This window comes from Phoenix dactylifera, chromosome 11 (genome assembly GCF_009389715.1).
Source record: "Phoenix dactylifera cultivar Barhee BC4 chromosome 11, palm_55x_up_171113_PBpolish2nd_filt_p, whole genome shotgun sequence".
NCBI lineage: Eukaryota > Viridiplantae > Streptophyta > Magnoliopsida > Arecales > Arecaceae > Phoenix > Phoenix dactylifera.
In genome coordinates, this window is record NC_052402.1 from 24967682 (window position 1) to 24991666 (window position 23985).

Consider the following 23985-nt stretch of genomic DNA (forward strand, 5'->3'; position numbering starts at 1 on the left):
CCTGATCCCAAAGCATCTGGTTTTGTCGTCCCGCTTCCTCGACCTTCCTATCGAGTTCAGCAGTTGATGAAACTCCAGCCAAATGAAGGGTTTGAATAACCACAGCTAGGGTTTGGACTTGCTGGGCGAGCAAATAAAACTGCTCTGGTTGGATTTGAGAAGTTTGGTCTACCGGCATGTGCGATGTAGGAGGTGGGCTTTGGAGAGATCAGTCGAGCACTGATTCCCCGCTGCTCGACGCGTTTGGGACCCCCTGGCTCATTATCCTTGTGGTCATGGCTCAGGCCCTTCCTCCAGTGCCAGAAATGTTGTGGTTCAAATTTGGCCCGAGGGTGTCCACGTCGGTGGAGTCGAGGGAGTCACCGGTGATTGAAAGGAGAAGATGAGAGCCACCTCCTGTGCGACGGCTGCGAACCTGCACAAAGCCTCACCGGTGTTTCCAGTGAGGGCCCTCCGACGATCAAGTTAGAGTATGGTTGATTTGGTCCAACCCAAAAGTCTCTTAGAAGTTACCTGACCAAGCTATTTATAGTCTCGGTGGAGTAACCTAGGTGGCAGAGGCACTGTCAGCCCTAATCATGAGGGGGCGTGGCTCTGAGCCGGGTGGCGCGAAGCTTAGGCTGGCTGGTGGCGTGTAGTACTGCCCGTTCTTGAGAACGATAGGGTGTTGACAGTCACAATAGGGTATGGCCGGAGTGGTTAAGGTGCCGTCTGACTGTTGAAGGCCGGATATGAAAATGTAATACGGTAGTGTTACAAAGTACGGCCATGCAGATGGACGTAGGCGCGCACATGGGTGCGGTCGTTGGTGAGGCCGAACTCATTAAAAGGTCGCGTTATGCATTTGACGAGGTCGGCTTGACGGGTGTTGGGAGTAGCTCGGCTTTCCGGACTCCGAGGTGTGCTCGGTGGAGTGCCCCGAGTTTAAAAGTCGGGGTGTACTACTGAGGTAGGCATCCCATTGGTCGGGGTAGGTCGACGAATGTCTGAAGGCACTCCATGCTTGGTCGGGGGAGTCGACGAATATCTGAAGTTGGTAGAGCTTTTGACGGAGTCCCGAAGTCGGGTTGACTCTAGGCTGAAGTGAAAATTCAGCCGATTGGCGTTGACGTTTACTGGGCCAAAACTAGGCGGCCTTTTAGTTGTGGACTGGACGGTCCATTTCCCTCCTATCAGGTATCATTGAATAAGATTATCGATTGTTAGCTGACTGAGTGGTCTTCTTTACTGCTTAACATTTAGAAAAGGTTCTGCGGTTTTGTCAGGGAGATATCTCTGCACCGTTTTTTTATTTTTTTATTAATTTTGCTCGCTGTGCTCATGACAAATTGGTACAAACAACCATTGTACCAAAAAAAAAAAAAAAAAAAGAAATCCCTCTCATCAGCAACGTGCATGTCACGTGCTGAATCTTCGTTCGTCGGATGCTCCGCCAATCTCCGGAAGCTTCTGCCGGACACCTTTAAAAGACCACACATCGCCTAAACCCTAGATACCCTCCGCCTCCCTGGCCATCTGCTCATGCGGGAAAACCCCAAACGTCTCAACACATCGACTCCGTTTCTCTTCATTCCTCGCCAAATCATGCTCGAGTCCCACACCGGCGTCGTGGCCCAGGAGGAGGGCAAGGAGAGGAGGAAGGATACGGAGGCAAAGAAGGAGAAGAAGAGGAAGAAGAGGCGGTCCTCGGAAACCCTAGAAGGGGGCCCCGGGGGATCGGAAACTCTAGACCTGGATCGGGCGAGCAAAGGCGGGGGCGCGCCCCTCAAGGGGAAGGGGAAGGAAATCCTTCTTCAATCGATCGCCGCCTTCCTTGAGAGCAATGGGTTCCTCAAGACCCTCTCGGCATTCCGGTCCGAAGCCCAGCTCGAGGTACGGTTCTTTCAAGAATCCTTGATCATTACCGTCCTGCGACCACCAACGAAAAAGAAAAAAGAATTGTTTTTTGGGGGAAATTTATCGTTCACTCATAGTAAAAATTTGCTGTTAGTTGATATTATCTGTTATTTAATAATTGAAATCCTATTCTGGTGATTCTACATGGCATTTGGTCTACTGAGGAATTTGGTTTAGATGCATTATTGATTTAGTCCCTTCAAGCTCGAATTATTTGCTGCATTGTTGTCCCCTCAGACTACGTAATCTTATGATTTATATGAGATGGCCGTGATAATTTTTGTATTAGTAAAAAATGTAAAATTGTGATTATGAACTTGTGCTACTGTTATAGTTAAGTGATTTTGATGACATGGATTGGAAGAAAAATATGGCAAAATTATAATGCTAAAATGGTTATAAGTATGCTGGACAATTCGAAATGAACATTTCTTAGGAAGCATTACAGTAGCTATTGATAAGGTGATAAAAGGATGGTGAACTCTTTATAAGTTAAAATGCAAACCTTTCTGAGTTAATCTCTATTGTGGAGTTTACAGCAATGCCATTTCTGCCTTTTGAGGATGGTTGGTGCACACATCCAACAAGCTCTAAGCCTACCTCATGAAGGTTATTGGATGTGGCAAGGATACTTGTTGAAATATACAGGAAAATATTGAGGCACCTGTTTTTAACTATGAGATTTTCCACATATGATGGGGCACGTGTGTGTGTTTGACTTTTTATGGATGTGTTGATGCTCGCTACAACAATGATAATTAAAATTTCTGTTGACATTTGAAATAAATACCTTATGGTGTTGGTTGGAGATGTCATTTACTAAATTTTGAGGTAAGTACTGGATTTGGATAAAGATGTATTCTGATTGAAATAAAAATTTGTCTCATCACCAAGTTTTTGATGGTGGATGGTTGTTTCATTAGAAGAAGGGTGTGAAGCAAAATAATCCTCCTTTCAATAAGGTTTATACTTTTTATGATATGATATTTACGAAGTCAACAAAGGTAAGTCGACACTCTAATGTAGAATTAACTGAATTACAATAGCCTTTTGCTGTATCATATATGTCATATCTGAATTCTTAAGCATGAAAGGTCATCAGTTTAAGTCTAGGTTAGCCATGACCCAACTAGAAATCAACCTTTGTTGTGTCTATAATAATTGCATATAATGCAATGTATCATGATTTATTACTTTTGTATGATAACATCTGTGGTTTTATAGTAGTGTCAAATTGCTGGACAATATCCTTCCCCTTTTCAATTCCCTTTCTGGACAAACATAAAAATGATGACCTAAATATTGTACGTGCATACACATGTATATATGTGTGTGTGTGTGTGTTATGTCCAGGTGCCTAGATTTTTGTTGGTCTGTCATCTCCAATACGACAATATTTTGATACTTGGCAGCAATGCCAAGAATCCCAAGTAACTCTGGGTTCTGGGGGACTTAGAGAGTGTGCGAAACCGGAAAAGGAGGGTTAAGGACTAAGAGGTTGGAAGAGATGGGACTCTCCTAGGGATATTGTGTTAGAAATATCAAACAAGGCAGAAATTTGTTGATGTTTAGTTTGTATTGTGCAGGATAACACTGTGCATTTATTTGATGGTTATAAACCCACATTCCTTATGGAAGATGCAGCTAGGAAAGAGCTTTGTATTTGTTATCTTAGGAGTTTTGAAGGCATTATGTTGCTATTCTTTGCTTTTGTACCTTTTTGAAAGATATTGCTTTTTCCCTTCATATCTCTGTAAATTGCTGGTTCTAAATTGTAATATCATAATAACATCTAGTTATATTTTCTTGATGTCATTAATAGTCTTGAGCTGATAAGAATTTGGTTGTCGCTAGCAGATTTATTTGTGACATATGGTGGCAAGAGTTTACTGAATCATGTGAGCTGTTACAATTCAATTTCTTCATTGAAAAGTAGCAGGTCAATTTTAATGTGATGGTATAGGATAAAATCTAGTTTTATTCACAGTTGCTGGAAGGGAAATTGACGCAGGATGGAGGTGGGATGGTTGCTCTGATACCAAACTGGTGCAGTAGGAGATGGGTTGCAGAATTTCTCCCTCTTTTGGCAATGGTGGCTAGGCTTCTTTGTGGGTGGAAGGGAGGAGGGTGGAGCCGTCAAAAGTACTTCTTCAAAACTGGCCGTATGCTGTCAGCCGAGCTAGGGTCGACTCGAATTGAGCTGGGGTCGACTCGACCAATGTTGGAGTTGACTCGAGATCTGGGGAGTCGGCTCTCGCAGAGTTTTTAGAGAACAAGCTTTCTGTCTTTCAGCTGGGGTCGACTCGAGTATCCTTAGAGTCGACTCGAGATCTGGGGAGTCGACTCTTTCAGAGAATTCAAAAGACTTGGAGTGGGGATTCTAAAGGAAACGACGAGGGTTTGGGCGTGAGGAGTTGGCTGGATGCTGATGTGGCAATCTAAGAAGGCGTGAGCAAAGGGAGGCTTGAATTAAGGAAGGGATAAGGATAAGTTGGTTGTAGGAATCTCACCCAAACCAATCTCATCAAGGCGTAAGAGGAAAAGGCGTCTCACCCCTTTCCTTCAGCCTAGTGGCGTCACACCAAAGAAGGGGAGAGTCTCTTTCACGTAGGCAAGGATTTCCTTTCAAAAACAACACTCAAGAATTCTAATTTTTATTCTTCATACCTTTCTTTATATAGAAAGGGAGGTTGGAAAAGATAAGGACTACAACCAAAATTTAGTTAGACTCCTAACCACATGAGGACTCTTTTAAAATTTAAATCTCCTAATTGACCAATCAAACACCTTATCACCTAACTTTTGACACCCATGAATCCTTATCTTGGGTGTGTGGATTGGAACTCCACTAGGCACAACTCAACCACACGCCATGACTCCTTCCATACGCATGGGATCAAGTCCAAATTTCCTAAAACTCTCTCCCATATGACATGTGATCAATCCTAATTAATCAAAGACGCATTCAACACCTTGGACTCAATCTAATTAGGCATTGAAGACACTAACCCATTGTGAATTAAATCAATTATTACATGGACTTAATCACACCACTACTTGGACTTAATTTTTTCTCACACACCTAGACCCAATGTGTCACGCCCAAGGGAATGAGGGTGATGCTCCTGCATCAATTCCCTCCTGCTGGAAAAGACTCGACTCTGTCGAGTTTTGCGACTGGTAGAGCTCGTAGAGGTCCGGTTCAGCCGTTGGACTTCCTCTGTCTTCAACCATGGGCAATCTGAAATTGGTCTGTCCGTCAAAATTTCTGATATCCTCCTCGGCTTGTGGACACGATCTAATCATCCAAGATGTCTTCAATGTTGTCTTTAGGGGCTGATCGACATGGTAATGATGGTGGTACGGCTGGAGGGTCTTCATCTTCTGCATAGTGACCTTCATAGAGCTGCAGGTTTTCCACGTTGAAGATTGGGCTGACTTGCAAGTTTTCAGGCAAATCAAGCACATATGCATTAGGTACCAATCGTTTTAGCACCTTGAAAGGGCCGACGCGACGAGGGTGAAGCTTCTGAAAATTTCTGCGGAAAAAACGATTAGCACTCTACCGCATCATCACAAGGTCTCCTTGAATTCTAAGGGACGTCGCTTCAAGTCTGCTTATTGTTTATAAATCTCGGTGTTGGTGACCAAACGACGTCGAACTTCAGCATGGATGTTTTGTATGTGCCTAGCAAAATTCTCACCACCTTCGCTGGTCCTCGTGTTGATGGAAAGCGGAATGAGATCAATGGGCTGTCGCGGCTTCAACTCGAGAACAATCTCGAAAGGTGACAATCCTGTGGTCCGGTTGACACTGCTGTTGTAGGCAAACTCGGCATGGGGCAAAATCAGATCCATGACTTCGCATGATCCCGGACTAAGCATCGAAGAAGATTTTCAAGACTGCGGTTGACCACCTTGGTCTGCCCATTGGTTTGGGGATGATAGGCGTTGGAGAAAGAAAAACGGATGCCAAGCTTCGCCCAAAGTGTCTTCCAAAAATAGCTAATGAACTTGAAATCATGATCAGATACAATGGTCTTTGGTAGCCCATGTAAGCGAATCACTTCTTTCAAGAACAAATCAGCAACTCGGAATACATCATAAGTTTTTGCAAATGGCACAAAGTGAGCTATCTTGGAAAACTTGTCAACAATCACATTGATTGAATTGTGGCCTCGAACTGTCTTTGGCAAACCCAAGACGAAATCCATACTGAGATTTTTCCATGGTGAACATGGCAAGGGCAGGGGAGAATAAAGGTCGGCATTAGTCTTGGATCCCTTGGCAAGTTGGCAAATGCGACACTGCTTGATGATTCGATTAACGTCCTTCCATAATGTTGGCCAATAGAATCGATCTTCCACTATGCTGATAGTCTTATCACGGCCAAAATGTCCTGCAAGACCTCCACCGTGAACCTCTCTAATGATGTAATCTGGAAGTGAAGACTCCGGGACACATAGGCGAGTGCCACGAAAGAGAAAATCGTCATGCACTGAAAATTCTGGATGCTGCCGCCGGTCTCCTACTGAAATCTCCGCAAATATGGACTGAAATTGGGCATCAGTAGGGTATAAAATTTTCAGATCATCAAACCCTATTACCTCCGCTTTCAATAGAGTTAGAATATGTGACTTTTGGCTAAGAGCATCAGCGACACGGTTCTCTGCACCTGGCTTATGTTTCAGCATGAACGTAAACTGCTGCAGCACCCCTACCCACCTAGCATGCCGTGCACTCAACTTCTTTTGGGAGTTGATGTGCTTCAGAGAGTCGTGGTCGGTGTACATGACAAACTTCCGGTGTAGGAGGTAGTGCCTCCAATGTTTAAGGGTCTAGCCCACGGCGTAGAACTCGATGTCGTATGTGGAATATCAGCGCTTCGCGTCATTGAGCTTATCGCTGTAGAAGGCGATGGGATGACCTTCTTGGCTTAGAACTCCACCAATTCCGATGTGGGATGCGTCACAAGCAACCTCAAATACCTGATCAAAATTTGGAAGTCGAAGAATTGGGGCTTGTGCTAGGAGTACCTTGATGTCTTCAAATGCTTTGGTGGCCGTCGGAGTCCAATGAAAGGAATCAGCCCGCATACAGTTTGTGATTGGGGCCATTATGCTGTTGAAGTTCCTTATGAATCTTCGGTAGAAGGATGCCAGATCATGGAAGCTCCTCACCTCATGCATGTTGCGGGGTATAGGCCACTCTCGAATAGCTTTAACCTTTTCTGGATCGGCAGCGACTCCATTAGCTGAAATTATGAAACCGAGGAAGGAAACTTGTGGTTCGGCAAAGAAGCACTTCTTCAAGTTGATTTAAAGCTTTTCTGATCTGAGGGTGTGAAGCACTTGGTGAAGATGTTGCTGGTGTTCCTAGGGCTGGAAGTGGGCTCGGGCCGGCCCGAAGCCCATCGGGTCGGGCCGCCCTCGGGCCGGGCTATGGGCTAGGCTCAATGTATTTCGGGCCGGGCTCGGGTTGAATGATTAAGCCCATATCTATTTCGGGCTGGGCTCGGGTATTTCATTGGCCCAGCCCGGGCCTGTCCAAGCCCGAGCCCACACCCAGCCCGACTCGCAAGCCCGAATCGCAGCTAAACGCGTAAAGACGGAAAAAAGAACCAAAAACCTTGGTAAAAGGCGGAAACCTCACCGGATCGCCCTTCTCTCCTCCTCCGCTCGCCCAAAAACCTCTAAAAGACTAAAACCATAACGAAACAAGCCAACGGAGGCAGAATTTAAAAGAAACCATCGCCGGGGAATGGATTACGCCATATGGCAAGGAGGCGTCGGAGGCGAAGAAGGGGATTCCACGAAGTGATCCCCTCGGCATCCGTGCCGTGCGCGAGCGTCCACCCCTTCTTTTCCCCTCCAATGCAAGCAAGAACTCCCCACCCCACCCCTCACCCTCCCCGCCGCAATAGAATATTATATTCCCTCAATCCTTTTCCTTTGTCTGTCTATATATATATATAGACACTGCTCCTCTGTCGCGAGTGCCACAGATTCTAATCGTGACCGCAACGCCGCCAGACTCTATGGCTGCCTCCTTCGCCGGCGTCCGAGCTCCGATCCCTCGCCGGCGATGAAAAGAGAGAGGAAATAAGTCGGCGGTTTTAGAGTTTATTTAACATTGGAACTGGCTGTAAACAACTGGCTGTAAACAACTCCTGTAAATTAGGCCGGGCTCGGGATCAGGCCGGACTCGTCATCGGGCTGGCCCAAACGGGCTCGGGCCGGGCTCGGGCCTCGTTCCTTTAAAATTGTTCGGGCCTCGGCCCGGCCCGAAGCCCGAAAAAAAATTTCGGGCCGAGTTTGGGTAGGGGTGTGGCTCGGCCCGACCCGGCCCACTTCCAGCCCTAGGTGTTCCACATGGCCATGACTGAAAATCAATGTCATCAAAATAAACAACTACAAAGCGCCCAATGCACGGTTTCAGCACTTGATTCATGACTCGCATGAAGGTGCTTGGCGCATTAGAGAGGCCAATGGGCATAACCATCGATTCAAAGAGTCCATCCTTGGTCTTGAACATTGTTTTCCACTCGTTCTCATGTCTGATTCTGATCTAGTGGTAGCCGCTTCGAAGGTCTAACTTCGAGAAGATGATGCCTCTATTCAACAAATCCAGCATGTCGTCAATTCGCGGGATCGAAAAACGGTACTTTATTGTAATCTTGTTGATTGCCGTGCTGTCTACGCATATCCTCCATGAACCATCCTTCTTGGGAGTAAGTAAAGTCGGGACGGCACATGGGATGAGGCTCTCTCGGATGAATCCCTTATCCAAAAGTTCTTGGACTTGGCAGTGAAGCTCTTCGTGTTCTTTAGGATTCAGCCGGTATGCAGGAAGATTCGGTAAGCTTGAACCGGACACCAAATCTATGGCATGTTGGATGTCCCTCATCAATGGAAGCTCTTTGGGAAGTTTCTCAGGTGTTACATTAGAAAAATCATCCAATATAGACTTGAAATCAAGAGGAACAAATTTTGAAATTTCAGCTCCAACTTTTCTAGCCACTAGTGCATACGAGCTTCAATCTCTCGGCTACAAGCTTCAAACTTTCTCATAGTTAAAACTCATTGGATTATCAGATTTTTAGGAGCAAAATCAGTGATCTGAAGGGGCTTTAATACAATTCTTTTGTTGGTACTATATAGAGAATAATAATTAGATCGACCGTTATACTCGACACTACGATCATACAACCATGGTCTTCCTAGAAGATGGCACGCCTTTATGGGTAGAACATCGCACCATACTTCATCTCGGAAGTTTTTACCAAGTGAAAACTGATCAAGCATTTTTGTTTAACAGGGATGGAGGAGTCTTCGATCCAACTTACTTGATACGGCTTTGGATGTGGTACCGATTTCAGATTCAGCTTTTTCAGCACATTTTTGGTTATGATATTCATGCAGCTTTCATTGTCAATAATAAGGTTTAGGGACTTGTTGGCATGCTCGATGCGAGTGTGGAAGATATTGGTGCGCCTCCAATCTTCCTCCACGTTCTCCTCCTGTTTGCAGCCCGTAAGAATCCGTCGTACGACGCACACGGATAGATCCGAAGCTTTTAACTCAACCACAGGGGCTTCTTCATCAGGTTCTTCGCTTCCTTCATTTTCTTCTTCATCAGCGGGCTGAGAGGAAGGAGGAACTTCAGAAGGCCCTATGATCTCGTCTTCCTCACATACCAATGCAAAACGTTGGTCTTAGGTGGGGCAAACGATGGTGAAATGGCCTTGCCCGTCACACTTGTAGCATTCAACAGAGTTCTTTCCTTGCGGCGTAGATTGTGGCATAGGACCTTTACCATTTTCATTGGCCCTTGTGGCACCTCTATCCTGATATGTACTTCGATTAATAGAGGTTTCAGATGTGAAAACAAGGGCGTTACCTCGTGGAAAAGGAACTCCTTGGTTGGTGCTGCGTTCGAAAAACCGTCGTACAACCGGTGCTTGCGCAGGGCGCCTTTGTCGCAGCTGTGATTCAACTCGAATGGCGAGTTTGTATGCCTCCTCTAGGTTGAAGATGCGCGTCATCATCAACTCCCTTCTAATGTCATCTCTCAGCTCGGATCGGTACCGAGTTAGGGGCTGTCGCGCTCCGTCTCTGTGAGGTTGCTGCGGATCAACTTATGGAACCGGGCTGTATACTCCTCTACGGAAGAGTTTCCTTGACGATGTTTCAGAAGTTCTTCGAAGAGTGTCTCCTTATAGTTGAGGAAAAGAAACTTCTCCTTCAGACGAAGTTTCATCTCCTTCCAATCATTGATAGGGGGTTGTCGGAGTCGATGAAGCTTTTCTTCAACACTATGCCACCATATGCGTGCTTAGCTCTTTAGCTTCATCTTTACGAATCGCACCTTGGTTTCATTGGACATGCTGAACTACTCAAAGTCATCTTTAAGGGACATCAGCCAATCCTGAAAGTGGGTTGGGTCCATGCTTTCACTATAATCAGCAACTTCTACGTGAACCCGCTTCATGGCTTCATCGGAGTTGTTGTGCTCCTACTGATTTTGATGAACATAGGGGTTCTTGAAATTATTTTCCATATGAGGAATATTTGGAGGTGGCATCCGCTGGCCCTTAGGTGGTCTTTGGGGTGATAGGCCCCTTGGGGAGAAAGCCTCAACATCGGGTTCTCGTCCTAACGGCACTTCTAAATTTTCAGGGTGTGCAGGAACGCCATGATCATCTTCAAGATTGTTTGGCTCGGAAAAGAGGCGATCCCAAACGGTGTCCACCTTCTGATTCAAGGTAGCCACTTGCTGGGTGAGTTCATGCACGGCTTTAGCAAGTTGCCTCTCCAGATTGTAGGGGTGTTCGTTGCGAATGCTCATGATGATCTTCGCTTTGATACCAATTGTTTCAGGACGGAGGTGGGATGGTTGCTCTGATACCAATTGACGCATGACGGAGGTGGGATGGTTGCTCTGATACCAAACTGGCACAGTGGGAGATGGGTTGTAGAATTTCTCCCTCCTTTGGCAATGGTGGCTAGGGTTCTTTGTGGGTGGAAGAGAGGTGGGTGGAGCCTGCAAAAGTACTTCTGCAAAATTGGCCGTATGCTGTCAGCCGAGCTGGGGTCGACTCGACCAATGTTGGAGTCGACTCGAGATCTGGGGAGTCGGCTCTCGCAGAGTTTCCAAAGAATAAGCTTTCTGTCTTTCAGCTGGGGTCGACTCGAGTATCCTTGGAGTCGACTCGACTAAACTTGGAGTCGACTCGACTAAACTTGGAGTCGACTCGAGTATCCTTGGAGTCGACTCGAGATCTGGGGAGTCGACTCTTTCAGAGAATCTAGAAGACTTGGAGTGGGGATTCTAAAGGAAACAAGGAGGGTTTGGGTGTAAGGAGTTGGCTGGATGCTGATGTGGCAATCTAAGAAGGCGTGAGCAAAGGGAGGCTTGAATTAAGGAAGGGATAAGGATGAGTTGGTTGTGGGAGTCTCACCCAAACCAATCTCATCAAGGTGTGAGAGGAAGAGGCGTCTCACCCCTTTCCTTCAGCCTAGTGGCGTCACACCAAAGAAGGGGAGAGACTCTTTCACGTAGGCAAGGATTTCCTTTCAAAACTACACTTAAGAATTCTAATTTTTATTCTTCATACCTTTCTTTATATAGAAATGGAGGTTGGAAAAGATAAGGACTACCACCAAATTAGTTAGACTCCTAACCACATGAGGACTCTTTTAAAATTTAAATCTCCTAATTGACCAATCAAACACCTTATCACCTAACTCTAGACACCCATGAATCCTTATCTTGGGTGTGTGGATTGGAACTCCACTAGGCACAACTCAACCACACGCCATGACTCCTTCCATACGCATGGGATCAAGTCCAAATTTCCTAAAACTCTCTCCCATATGACATGTGATCAATCCTAATTAATCAAAGACGCATTGGACTCAATCTGATTAGGCATTGAAGACACTAACCCATTGTGAATTAAATCACTTATTATATGGACTCAATCACACCACTACTTGGACTTAATTTTTCCACACTCACCTAGACCCAATGTGTCACGCCCAAGGGAATGAGGGTGATGGTCATGCATCAGAAACTGATGCAAAAAATAATGAAAGAGCAACCAACGGGAACAATGGATGAGAAAAGTCGCTAATGCTAGAGATAGGAAATGTGATCATGGAACAAACAAGTGGATTATAAAAAATGTATGCAAAAGTATGTGGAGACCATGGAGAAACAACTAAGAAACTAGTTTTCAGTGGGTTTCCGGTAGTTTCTCTATGAAGGGCCTTGTGGTAAATGACAATAAGTTAACTTTATGAAACTTGTAAAGAAACTCCTCTTTTCATATTGTTCAATTTCTTCCTATGATAAAAAAACAAAAGGTTTAATGTTTGATTTTCACAGCCATGAAGGAGGTCGGTTTGTGAAACTTAGAAAAGCAAATTTATGATCCAATACATTATCCTCCTTTTCCTGCCATACTCATGTAGGGTTTGTGATGTAGGACAGCAGGTGGTTAGTGCTGTTTTTGTGCGATGGTGGACCTTGGAGCAAGGGATTAGGGTTATAGGGCAAAGGATTTTAGGGTTTTATGAGGAGGAAACAAAGCTTTTGAAGTTTCTTTCTAAAGGTAATAATGGATAACAAGGCTTTTGGTGGTGTTAAGGGATCAAAGTAGTGTAACCCAAGTATATAACAATCCAAATATAATCAGATTCTAGTTCAGTAAGCAATTGCATTAAATAAAAGCAGAAAATACAATAAAAGGAAAAAGAGTAGAAAATAGAAAGGGGAGGAAAGAAGAAAAATATGCAGAAAGAATAAGACAAAAGGGAGGGAACAGCCTGACCTTGGCTCTCTTTTTTCTTCAATCCAATTAACTCAAAAAGCTCTCCCTCAAACAAGAAGATTACAACTTTTATATAGACTCAAAAAGTCAAATCCCTAACAGCACTAAATCTGGATCCTTGAATCAAAAAAAGAAATCCTAGCCATCAATTAAACATAAGAGAGAGAAAAGATAAAATACACATCTCCAAATAAGTTGCTGCTATTGTACCATGAACAGTCTCTGTTACAGTAGCATGAACAGTACCTGCTATAGTATCAGTACAATGGCTTGACATTAAAATCTTTTTGAACATCTCTACAACTCTTCATTGTAACATGAGCTCTTGGGACCTTCAAGCTAATGGGAGTATGGGCTATTATATGAAAATTTTGATGCACGTTGATCTCATGCCCAAAACTATGATTTGAGCCTTAGTTACAGGAAGAAGGTCCAGTGTAGGTATGGTGAAGCAAGTCCCTTAAAAAAATAGAAAAAAGGGAACTTCATAAAAACTCATATCCTAGGAAACCCCAATCTATGTGGAGACGTGTCTCTCCATAATCATGGTTTTGTTAGTCTAGATAAGACTGTGCACCCTTGTGCATCTGTCAAACCTGAATATTTTTTGCATGCTTATTCATGCGTACAAAGCCAATTTTTAAAATGCTACATTTACGTATAGCATGTTCTAGTAACTAGTTGATGTGTAAATTGTGAAGTATTACCTTTTAAAGCTTCATCGCTTGCACTGTTTATAGAACAAATTGTCAAGTTCATACTCATCTTTGTATAGTTGCTACCTTCCATGCTTATTCAATCTTAAAGTTCATATTCATCGTTGTGTAGTTGCTACTTACATGTTTAGGAAATGATTTGCATGTATGGTTGCTTGGAAGGCAAACAAGCCTATTTTACATGCATCTTACTTTATTTACAGAGTTAAGATTTTGTAATATGTCATAAGTTTGTCATAGTATGCATCTTTTTAGCTACTTTGTTTTGTTATCTTACATGTATTTATCTCTCTAAGTAGATTATGCAAAATAGTTTTTGGTGCAGATGGATGGCTGGAAATCATCCATTTTGAACTTAGAGGACCTATTCAGCAAGTGCTTGGAGCCAAGGTATATGTTTTCTCATTAATTTTAGATCTTCATGAAAATGTAAACATTAGTCTATTTGAGCAACAGTGTTTTGCCTAAAGAACTAAGAGGCTAAACTAGTTTGCCCAAACTATCTTGGAGTGTAAGCTGAAAGAGAGGAAAAAGAATATTTAAGTAACTAAAGAAGAGGATAATACCCTTTTTTTCTTGTAGAAAATGACATAATGATAGAGAGAAGGTAGCTTGCATCAATTGTTGTTCATTCTATGGGCTAAGTTTATACAACCAATTAAGTGGGTGTTCAATAGGGCCTTCATTGCATTGCTTTATAGGGTTGAGAACAGCTCGGATTATATCTACTTATATTCGTATCCAGATTTAGCTGGACACTGTTAAGCATCTCTATATCAGACCGGACTTGGATTTGGATCCATATATAGACATTCAAATTTTACAAAACTGAATTTAAAGTTTTTTTTTTTATGTGGTTTGTATTCACATATCTGCTTTGCTATAAAGAAAATTAAAAAAAAAAAACCTTAAAACTCAAATGGTGAACAATCAAACCTGTTCATTCTTATTCCCTCTCTTTTATCTCTACGCCCTCTCTCCTGCTCGTCTTGGAGCCCTCCTCTCCAACATCCTTTCCTCTGCTCCCATCACATCTCTAAGCGGCTAGCAACCTTGTCACGGTCTTGGTAGTACTGACACTGTGCTCGTGTGGCACCGGTACCGAGACGACGAACCAAGGACGACAGAATCGGTATCGAGCGCCGTTCCGGTTGCCCGGCAGAACGAGTTGGTTCGGGCCCACGCTGTGTCGTGCTAGGCTCGTACCAACACATCTTCTATGGCGGGGGAGAGGGAGAACGAGAGAGGAAAAAAGAGAGCGGGGGAGAGAGGGAGAGGAGGGAAGAGAGGCTGGTCGGGGCTGGCCAACGGAGGCTGGAGAGCCTCCGCCGGCCAGCCTCTCTTCTTTTCTATCCCTCTCCCTCCCTCCCCCGCTCTCTCTCTCTTTTCCTCCTCCTTCCCTTCCGGCGAGGCGTCTCGGTTTCATTGGCGGAACCATCCCGGTGCACCGTCGGTACGGCCCAAGATGCCCCGAACCGTCCGGTTTGGGGCGGTTCTACAGACCTTGCTGTGAACCAAGGTTGCACCTATTAAATTCCAATTTGTGTTCAATTTTTTTAAACAAATATGAATATGTAACATTTTGATTTGTTTTCTGTTTTTCAATATTCATTTTGAAAAAAACTTGCATATGGGAATGTGCAAATGCATGCTTAGAAAAAAAAAGCATTGACATTACTGGTCATTTCAATAACTTAATTGCTTCTGATGGATAAGATTTGGAAAAAATAGAATTCAAACAGAAAGGAATGATTGAGAGAGAAAAACGTCTATCCTTAAATTCAAACAAAATTTAAATCCAGTGGGAGAAGTATTTTTCCAAGTTTACCCATGCATACAATCTAATATGTTACATGACATAAAAAATAACCCTTGCCTGGATTAGGAGTATGGTCAACTCTATAGACAAACAGTTTTTGGAGCATGAGTTTTATTTCAAATGTCCATGCTCATATAGTGTTGTCCAGTTAAGAATAGTTGAGTTCCTTCTCTCTTGAATCATGTAATATGGAAACAGCAATAAATCCTGCTTAGATTAAGAATATGGTCTTCTTATTACGTGAAATTCTGTCATCCTATATCTAAGAAAAGAGCTCAACTCTGTAAACAATAAGAAAAATGAAAAAAGTGGTGTCATGTTTTTGGGCAACACGTTTATTTCACAGAATCAAAATATGGCCTCTCTCCAATGAAATTTAAGGGTCCCCTTTGGTGTTTAAATTAACCAAAGCACTTATTCTTTTGCTGAAAGGACGGATTTGAACCAGCCATCTTGTCTTCTAGATGGTTTTATTTATCATGCTGTGAGAAGCTTACCTAGCACTCTACTTTTTCCTGTTAAAAAAAAGAAAAAATCTGGCTTGATTTACTCCGGAGTTCTTTTACTTATGCTTCGCATTCTCATTATCTTTGGAATATTCTAAATATGCAGTAAAGGCCATGCAGAAGCTAGCATCGAGTGGCTGAAAGAGCAAGGTACTTTCCTTTATTCTGATTCATGGTCCCTGTATTTGTAGTCTTTTTCTTTTTTATTGTGCATTACAACAAATTATACATATCCTTTGATGTTACAATGATGCCAAACTAAGCACGTGGTGAGATTTGCTCTTCTATGTGCTTATTTTCTCTTTCCATTTCTTGGCTGTCATTCTGATTTCAGATCTATGAAACTTGCAGATTCAGAAAAAGTTGGTATTTCTACAGAAGCACAAAGGAAGGATATTTATAATGATGTCTCTGAACACACACACAAGAAAAAGAGAAAGAAAAGTGACGACATTGATAACAGTACAAATACTGAGTTATCTAAACCTGGACTGCCAAATGGTTCTGATGGAGTTGTTAATACTGTGGAAAAGATATCAAACAAACTAGTGGATGAGTTACAGGTAAAATCTAAGAAGAAAACAAAAAGGTCAGCTTCTGAAGATTGCTCTGTTGAAAATACTGAAGTTTCTCAAGAGAAGACCTTGAAAGAGTCGACAAGTGTGGATGATAAAACTGACTTAGAAAAGTTGAAATCAGTTGAGGGCTCATATGTTGAAACTAAAGATAAGAAAAAGAAAAAGAAATTGGTGTCTGACTCTCTTGGTGAAAATGCTGAAAAGAATCAGTTGGAAGTTAGTCATGGGACAGTTGAGAATTCTGTTCATGAAAATCAGTTGCCCCAACCCCATGAAAATGAAAAAGAAAAGAGGAAGAAGAAGCATAAGGTGGTCTCTGATTCCTGTAATGAGAAATCTGAGCCTAGTGACTATGGGAAACTTCAAGAGGCAGTTAGAGATAAAATAGAGGAACTGAAGTCTTTGACCAAGAATTCTGAGTCGACTGCCAAACATAAAGATGAAAAGAAAAAGAAAACTAAAGAAATCTCTGATTCTCTTGCTCAGAACATTGAGCAATCAGAACTGGAAGCATCTCAAAATGTGATCAACAAGAAATCAAAGGACTTCAAATCTACAGTCTATGAGAATAACACAGATTCTGAACTACTGTATTCTGTGACCATGCATCCCTCTGTCAAGGAATCATTGGATAATAAAGATTCTGAATATAAGGAGAAGAAGAAAAGGAAAGGCAAATCAACTTCTGAAAGTGCTATCAGCTTTGATCAAGCGGATGGAGGAACATCTCATAAAGATTTAAGAAAATCAGATGTCAAGAAGGAAAATGTTCCCCTATCTGAAGATAATGTCATTAAAAATGAGAAGAAAATTTCTAAGAAAAGGAAAAGATTAGCCTCTGAAGAAAAGGAGGCACTGGTAGACAATGATATTGCAGGCAAGGCATCCAAAATCAAACCAGCAGTTACTGAAGATAACAAGGAAACAGGGTCCCTTGAAAAATCTAACAAGTCTTTGACACAGTATGAGAACCCTGTTCCTGCTAAAAAGAGGAAAACAGAAGAAAACAATGAGAATACCAAACCTCTTCGTGAACAATTTGATGGTAATCTTAGCACATGTGATTACCAGAAGGAAGTAGTAGGACATCAAGTGGCAAATGGGAACGGTGAAAAGAAGGAAAGGGAAGGAGGCAACTCAGCAAAAGCAATAAAGAAAGAAAAGAGTTCAGCAGAGGTGTGTACATAATTTGTTCTTCTTATTGCCTTATATAGGTTATTTCTCTTCATTTGTTGTAAAAACAAGGACTCTGGTTCGTAGCTTTATCAGGAACTCATGTAAATACCCCCACCTAAAAACCTTTTTTCTTGAAAAACAGAAATAATTATACTATCTATGCATTCTAACAGGACATCTAACTACTCTCCGTGCTTTTAATATGATATAATATATATTTTGTGCTCGTGAAAATTAATATGGGCATGTTGAGATGGCATGCAGCTTCGGTTGTAGGTTGGATACAAGTACACAACCTTTTTGAGCAAGGTGAACAGTTATTACCTTTTAAGAAAAAAACTTAAAACCTTGATGATTGATTCTTATGTCTGTTTTTCATGGCTTGCATTTTTACCACTACCTTATTTACATTTGGGGCATCAATGACCGTTAAGCAAACCAATCTAAAAAGGCTTCTGACAGGTTTAATCCTTTTTTTGTTGTGGTTATGATAATGATCTTCTGAACTGGCCAAATAGCGGCAACATCAATGCTAAACCCAAAATCATCTCTGGCCCAGTCAAAGTATTAAATCCCCCAACTCATACTGGACTGAATGGCTGAAGTTACCTACTTACCACCTGGTGATAGAATGTCACTTGTGTTCTTGTTTTGCCGATTCTACAGTACAAATAGTTGATATCTGAAAATTGCATTCAGTAAATTCTCCAAGCCTGAGACTTCTAGCTGAAGGTACTATTCAGGTTAATAAGTTGTTGCTACTGTTGCAGCCTCAAACGGTCAATTCATTTCGAAGGGTCAAGGCGGATGATGTTCAATTTGCTGACAAGAGACTTCAAGATAATTCTTATTGGGCTAAGGTATATCTTTGTTTATCTCCTTCCATTTTTTTTAATCAAAATTCTATCAATACCTACTAGGTCTATCATACACCTAATTATCCTGGTTGGCATCATTCGGCAGGCTGGTGCAGATGATGGATATGGGGCAAAGGCACAAGAAATTCTTGGTCAAGTCAGAGGAAGGTATGTGTTTACGTTCTTCCTTGAAATCCCATTTTGGATTTTTGGAATTGTTTCTTTTGCCAGGGTGCCTATGTACGTAATCCAAGACATCAGCTCTTCCGTTAGAAGATAGAAATTATTTTAAACCAAGCTTGTCGTTCTGGTCTTCATGGAAGCTATCATTAATGCGTTCAAGTAGATGGAAAATCTATGTTCACATTTAGAGGCTTGATTTGCATTGCTGGTCAGTCATTAGAACAAATTATCTAATTTCTTCATGATGAGTGAGCTTTCATCCATAAAAATAATTGGTTAATTTTTTGATAGATCGAATCATAGATTGTTTCCCAGGCCCCACAATGGTGGGAGCCTCGTACACTAGGACACCCTGAATTGTAGATAGCACAATTTTTAGATTTCTTGTTATCATATTTTATAGCATTCAATTAGCTAGTGGGTTATCTCTTGGACTGAATACTGCATGAAAATGAGTTCTTAATGGGTCCTACTGGTTCCCCTTAGAGTAAGATACTCTACATAAATAAAGGTTATATTTTGGTGGCTGTTAGGCCAATCTTTATTTCTTATTCTGTTACATTCCTGTATTGCCCTTTTGTTATGACACAAGGGAGTCAGTCATGGTCTAACATATATGCTGCAATAATATTATAGTGGCTGTTATGATGATTAATAAGGCATGTGGTTATGTATTACGTATATACTATAAGCAGCCATCATGTAGCTGTCATCCTGTCGTAACGGGCGTCTTTTGTTATTTTCAACATTTACAGACTAAAATGTTGTTTTAATATAATCTTGTGTAGATACACATTAATCTTGATAGTAAAAATGATATTATAATCTGTGAAGTTTTTTTTAAAAAATTAAACAGTTTATTATTATTATTAACGATTATGTTCTATTATAATTATTATTTTAGACAGAGTCTAGTTAAAGGTTGCCTAGGCAAATGACATCTATTATTTTTGGAACGATCAATAATGGTACTTATGGTACGGCTGGTTCAGCTCGGGTTGGTACGGTATGGCGGTGGAAAACGGTTCGGGCCCTGGCCGGAACCAAGCGGTACAGGGGCGTACCACTACAAACCGGACTGGTTCGCACTGGTATGCCTACCAGTTTTGGCTTGTACCGGTGCGAACCGGACCAGTTCGGCAGACCTTGATGGTACCCTTCGAGCTACCTTGATTGATAACAAATGTGATTGATTTTTGAAGCCTTAGATTTCTGAAATTTGCTTTAGATTTATCTAGTTAGGGTTTTATTTTTAAGTGCTCATTTTAATTGTACGGTACAGATTATTGCAATCTCAATTTTGAATTATCAAGAGTTTTTATATTATGCCACAGCTTAAATTAATGATGAATTGAACACACAACTTGGAAGTAAGTTATGGCACCCTCTAGTTGGGTTGGGCAATAGAAAAGAAGAGAGGAAAGGAGAGACGATGTACACCCCATCTCCCTTGGCCATACATGTATCCTATCCGCAGCCTATTCCTTGCTCATAATCCATAGGGTCTGGCCATATTTGTGGGGCATTTTTTTCGTACTTTTGAGACTCTGATTGGTTACAAGATGGTTAGGGTTCATATATATGCGTCCTTTGCATTCATTTGGAGAAGTCGGTGAAGAAAATAGAATGGATTGAGATCCAAGAGAGGAAAGAGGAGACGGATGGACACCCCATCTCCCTTGGGCATACATGTATCCTATCCACAGCCTCTTCCTTGCTCATCTATAGGGGCTGGCCATATTTGAGGGGTGTTTTTTCCTTACTTTTGAAACTCAGATTATTTGGTTACAAGATAGTTAGGGTTCATATATGTGTCGTTTGCATTTATTTGGGGAAGTGGGTGAAGAAAATAGAATGGATTGAGATCTATTCTCCTTAGCTGAGCCACGGATGCTCTTATTCCCTCTCCTACTTAAATTCCTATGTGGAATTCCAAATTTGCTCCTCTAGAGGAGTGCTCCTTTGAAGAGATAAAGGGATGCACAAATGAGATATTTGATTATGATCCTATCAGATTCACCCTATGGGAGAGCATTTTTTTTGTTTACACGGGTCTATAGCTTTCGATGAACTCAAGATTCACCATGAATTACTCCCAAATGTCGAGGCACCATTGATTAAGAGACCTTATGCACAAGTATTAAAGAAGATAAAACATAATAATATATATATTTTATTAATTTGCTCACTCCATATTACATGGCTTAACTAGGGGGATACCCTTAATTTACGTCAATGAATAAATAAATAAAACTCTACATCTGATGTACATTTGAATAAATGGTGCATTATTTTTGAAAGACTTAAAGTCCACTTTGGGGACATAAAGTCAACTTGATTTAGATTTGCCCAATTAATGCAGTGGGAGATCCATTTGATTTGAAGTTATCCAGTTTAATGACATGGAGGTCAATTTGAGATTTGTATTTATCCAGTTTAATGATGTAGAGGTCGACCTGGTTTGAGTTTGCCCAGTTTAATGATGTGGAGATCAAACTTAAATTTGACCAAAGTCAGATCCTCCCATTTGAATTTAACCGGGTCCAGCGGACTAACCATAGTTTTGGTAATTTAATTGGAGTCAGAGGACTAACTCTAATTTAAACTTTCCAAGGTCAATGGAAGAACTCTAGCTTGAATTTGACCAGGGTCAGAGGACTAACTCTAGTTTGAATTTAGCCAAGATCAGAGGACTAGTCTGAGCTTGAATTTGAACAGAGTTAGAGGACTAACTCTAGTCATAATTTGGCTAGGGTCTGAGGGCTAGCCCTAGTTATATCAGGAAGAGGGTCACCAACTGGGGTTTGAGTGGTCGAGTTAGCAACCCTTCCATGGATGTTAGTCTAGAGGATTGACCCCACATCTTGCACAATGGACTTCGAGGACCAAGTCCAAATTTGGTTTAGAATGGGTCAGAGGACTAACCAAATTGGATGTAACTAGAGTCAGATGGCTAGCTCTAGTTTGGATTTGACTAGGGTCATAGGACCAATCATGATTTGAACTTCACAATGGACAGAGCGCTAACCCTAGCTTGTATTTAAGATAGGTTGAGTTCTAATCCTTGCTTGGATTTGAGAAGGGTCAAAGGACTACCCCTATTTGGTTTTAACTAAGACCGAGGCCAGAGGACTATCCTTAGCTTAAATTTGAGGACTAGAGAACTAACTGTGACTTGGATTTGGTTTGACCATAAACCACTCAAGTTTTGATTGGGCTTTTTGAGCCATGAATTTAATTTGGTGTTTCATGTAAACTCTGCTTGAAATTTGATTGCCTTTTGACTTATGAACCAAGGCTGGAAAACTTTTGAGTCAAATCGTGTCTTGATGAGATCAAGTCAAAAAATAAGGCTACTGGGTCAAAAGTCAAGATGACTAGAATAGTACTAAAAGTGAGCAAGACTTGACTGAGTGTTGATGAGTCTTTCATGAATCTGTTGGATCATCAAAATCGGCCAAGTCATATTTTTAGTTTATTTTTGTTTGTTTAAGACCTTATCTCGGCCGAAGTAGGCTGAGCTGTTGCTGAGTTAAACTGGGTTGTTGCTGAGTTAGAACAAGTCATCCCTGAGTTCGTGGGAATTAAGGGTCAAGAAAGTGATGTAGAAGCGAGATCGTATTACCCCGGCAACAACTAGAGATGGCTATGATCTTTTTATGCTTATGTGAAGGACTAGTTAATCACAATAAATAAGCAAGAATATCAGCAAAATTTTAGTGTTGATCTTTTTTGTTTTAATTTAGACTTTGTATATTTTTTAGACAAAATGGCTTGGACGTGATTGATTTGAACAACTTGGAATTTTGGATGACTATTTCGCTAATGTTAGTCTGCCATTTGGTTTTGCATATAGTTTCCATCATTGAGTCTATAACATCTATATACTCTTCATTATTCTTAAAAGATTGGAGCATATTGAATTCAAATTAAGTAGATATTTAACTCAACCAAATATTTTTAGTGATTCATAGAAGCATATGTCCCTAGTTCGCCCCTTTGGAGACCCTGGATTGTAGGGACCATACTTGGGTAGTGGAATTGTTTATAGAAGCATCCATATGACTTGCTGGAGTCGCCTAGTTGACTCATCCTGAAAAATAAATTAGTAGAGGACAAGTCAAATCCAACCTCATGGTTATCCAACCTTGGTATGAACTGTGATTTGGTTGTCCTTGAAGTTGACGTATGATTGGACCGCATTGGTTGAGTTGGCTTTAGAGCTGTATTCTTGTGTGATCCCTCCACATTTCGGACTGCATTTTTCCACTTTGGGCGGTTAGTACATTTCATACTCATTTAAGATTTTAAATTCAAAGTTGACTTATAAAAAGCGAAGATTGGTTTTATTTTGAACCTTAAGACAATAATATATATCTGTCTAAATTTCTATCATCAAGAAGTAGAGGGAAAAAATTTGTTCAATGTGTAAATTGACAAATCAGACTCTTTAGGTTTGGTCGTGGTTAATTTGAATCTTAAAGCTTCACCCATGGTCGTTACTTCATGCCTTCTGACATGGTTCTTGATTTTTGAGGAAGTACTGGAATTTGTTACTGTACAATGATTTGCTCCATATTATCTGCATAAATGCGACTGTATTTCCTGTCATGGATCATTTAAGGTAGTGCCCTATTACCTGGTAATATACAAATGCTCATTTATCATTTAATTTTGACGTTGCAGGGACTTCAGACATGAAAAGACCAAGAAGAAGCGTGGAACTTATAAGGGAGGACAGATTGATCTACAGTCATATTCTATAAAATTCAATTATTCAGATGAGGAATGAAGCGATGCCCGTGAAACAATCAGGTCCCAAACTTCCGTTTGCATTTGTCAGTTGTCAGGCTGTGCTTGATTTGATATACCGGGTCACTGAACATACTTGCATGCTATTGCAAAAATGAGTCCTTATAATTTTGATATTGTAGTAATTATTTTAAAATATTTAATATTTGATTATCATTATTTCCCAAAATTTTGACCGTAAATGTTAAAAGTTTTGCCACTTCTTGTACGTGGTGATCTATATTTCAAAAATTGTGATGTAAAACATCTGCAATTGATCAATTGGTTGCTGAATTTGCTCTTGATCCCATTGTATGCCAGTGTAATGGCTGTATGATATGCATGCTCTCTAAATAACTAAAATTTGGGTAGTTCTTATGGAAGGGTCATCGCATTGGATGAGATCAATTCTACTTCACCAACATATATGCGTACAGGCCTTCATTTATATGCTTGAAATAAGATTGTGCAAGGGTTCTCTCTTTGAATAAACTCTATACAGACCTTGCACGGGATATTGTCAATGTTATAGCATTCCTTGTCTTTTAGGTTCTCTCTTGGTATGTTGCTTAAAGACATGTTACTAGTGGAGTGTTTTATGTACCCGTAGTTTTTTTCTTTAGTTCTTT

The 23985-nt window shown here is 41.4% G+C and overlaps 1 protein-coding gene across 2 annotated transcripts; it reads left to right on the top strand.

Annotated features, from left to right (window-relative positions):
- Positions 1-1481: 1481 nt before the first annotated feature.
- LOC103710512 (suppressor protein SRP40-like) lies at positions 1482-23664 on the top strand. Of its 2 annotated transcripts, none has more exons than XM_008796248.2 (7): positions 1482-1872; positions 13760-13836; positions 15878-15921; positions 16123-17525; positions 18296-18385; positions 18489-18550; positions 23252-23664. In XM_008796248.2, exons 1-7 carry the CDS (start codon positions 1522-1524, stop codon positions 23355-23357), a joined length of 2133 nt encoding a protein of 710 aa, XP_008794470.2. In that variant the 5' UTR covers positions 1482-1521; the 3' UTR covers positions 23358-23664. The 2 variants fall into 2 exon arrangements, with proteins under 2 accessions (XP_008794470.2, XP_008794472.2); XM_008796250.4 differs by having other exon boundaries at positions 1483-1872; positions 13772-13836.
- Positions 23665-23985: the final 321 nt, after the last annotated feature.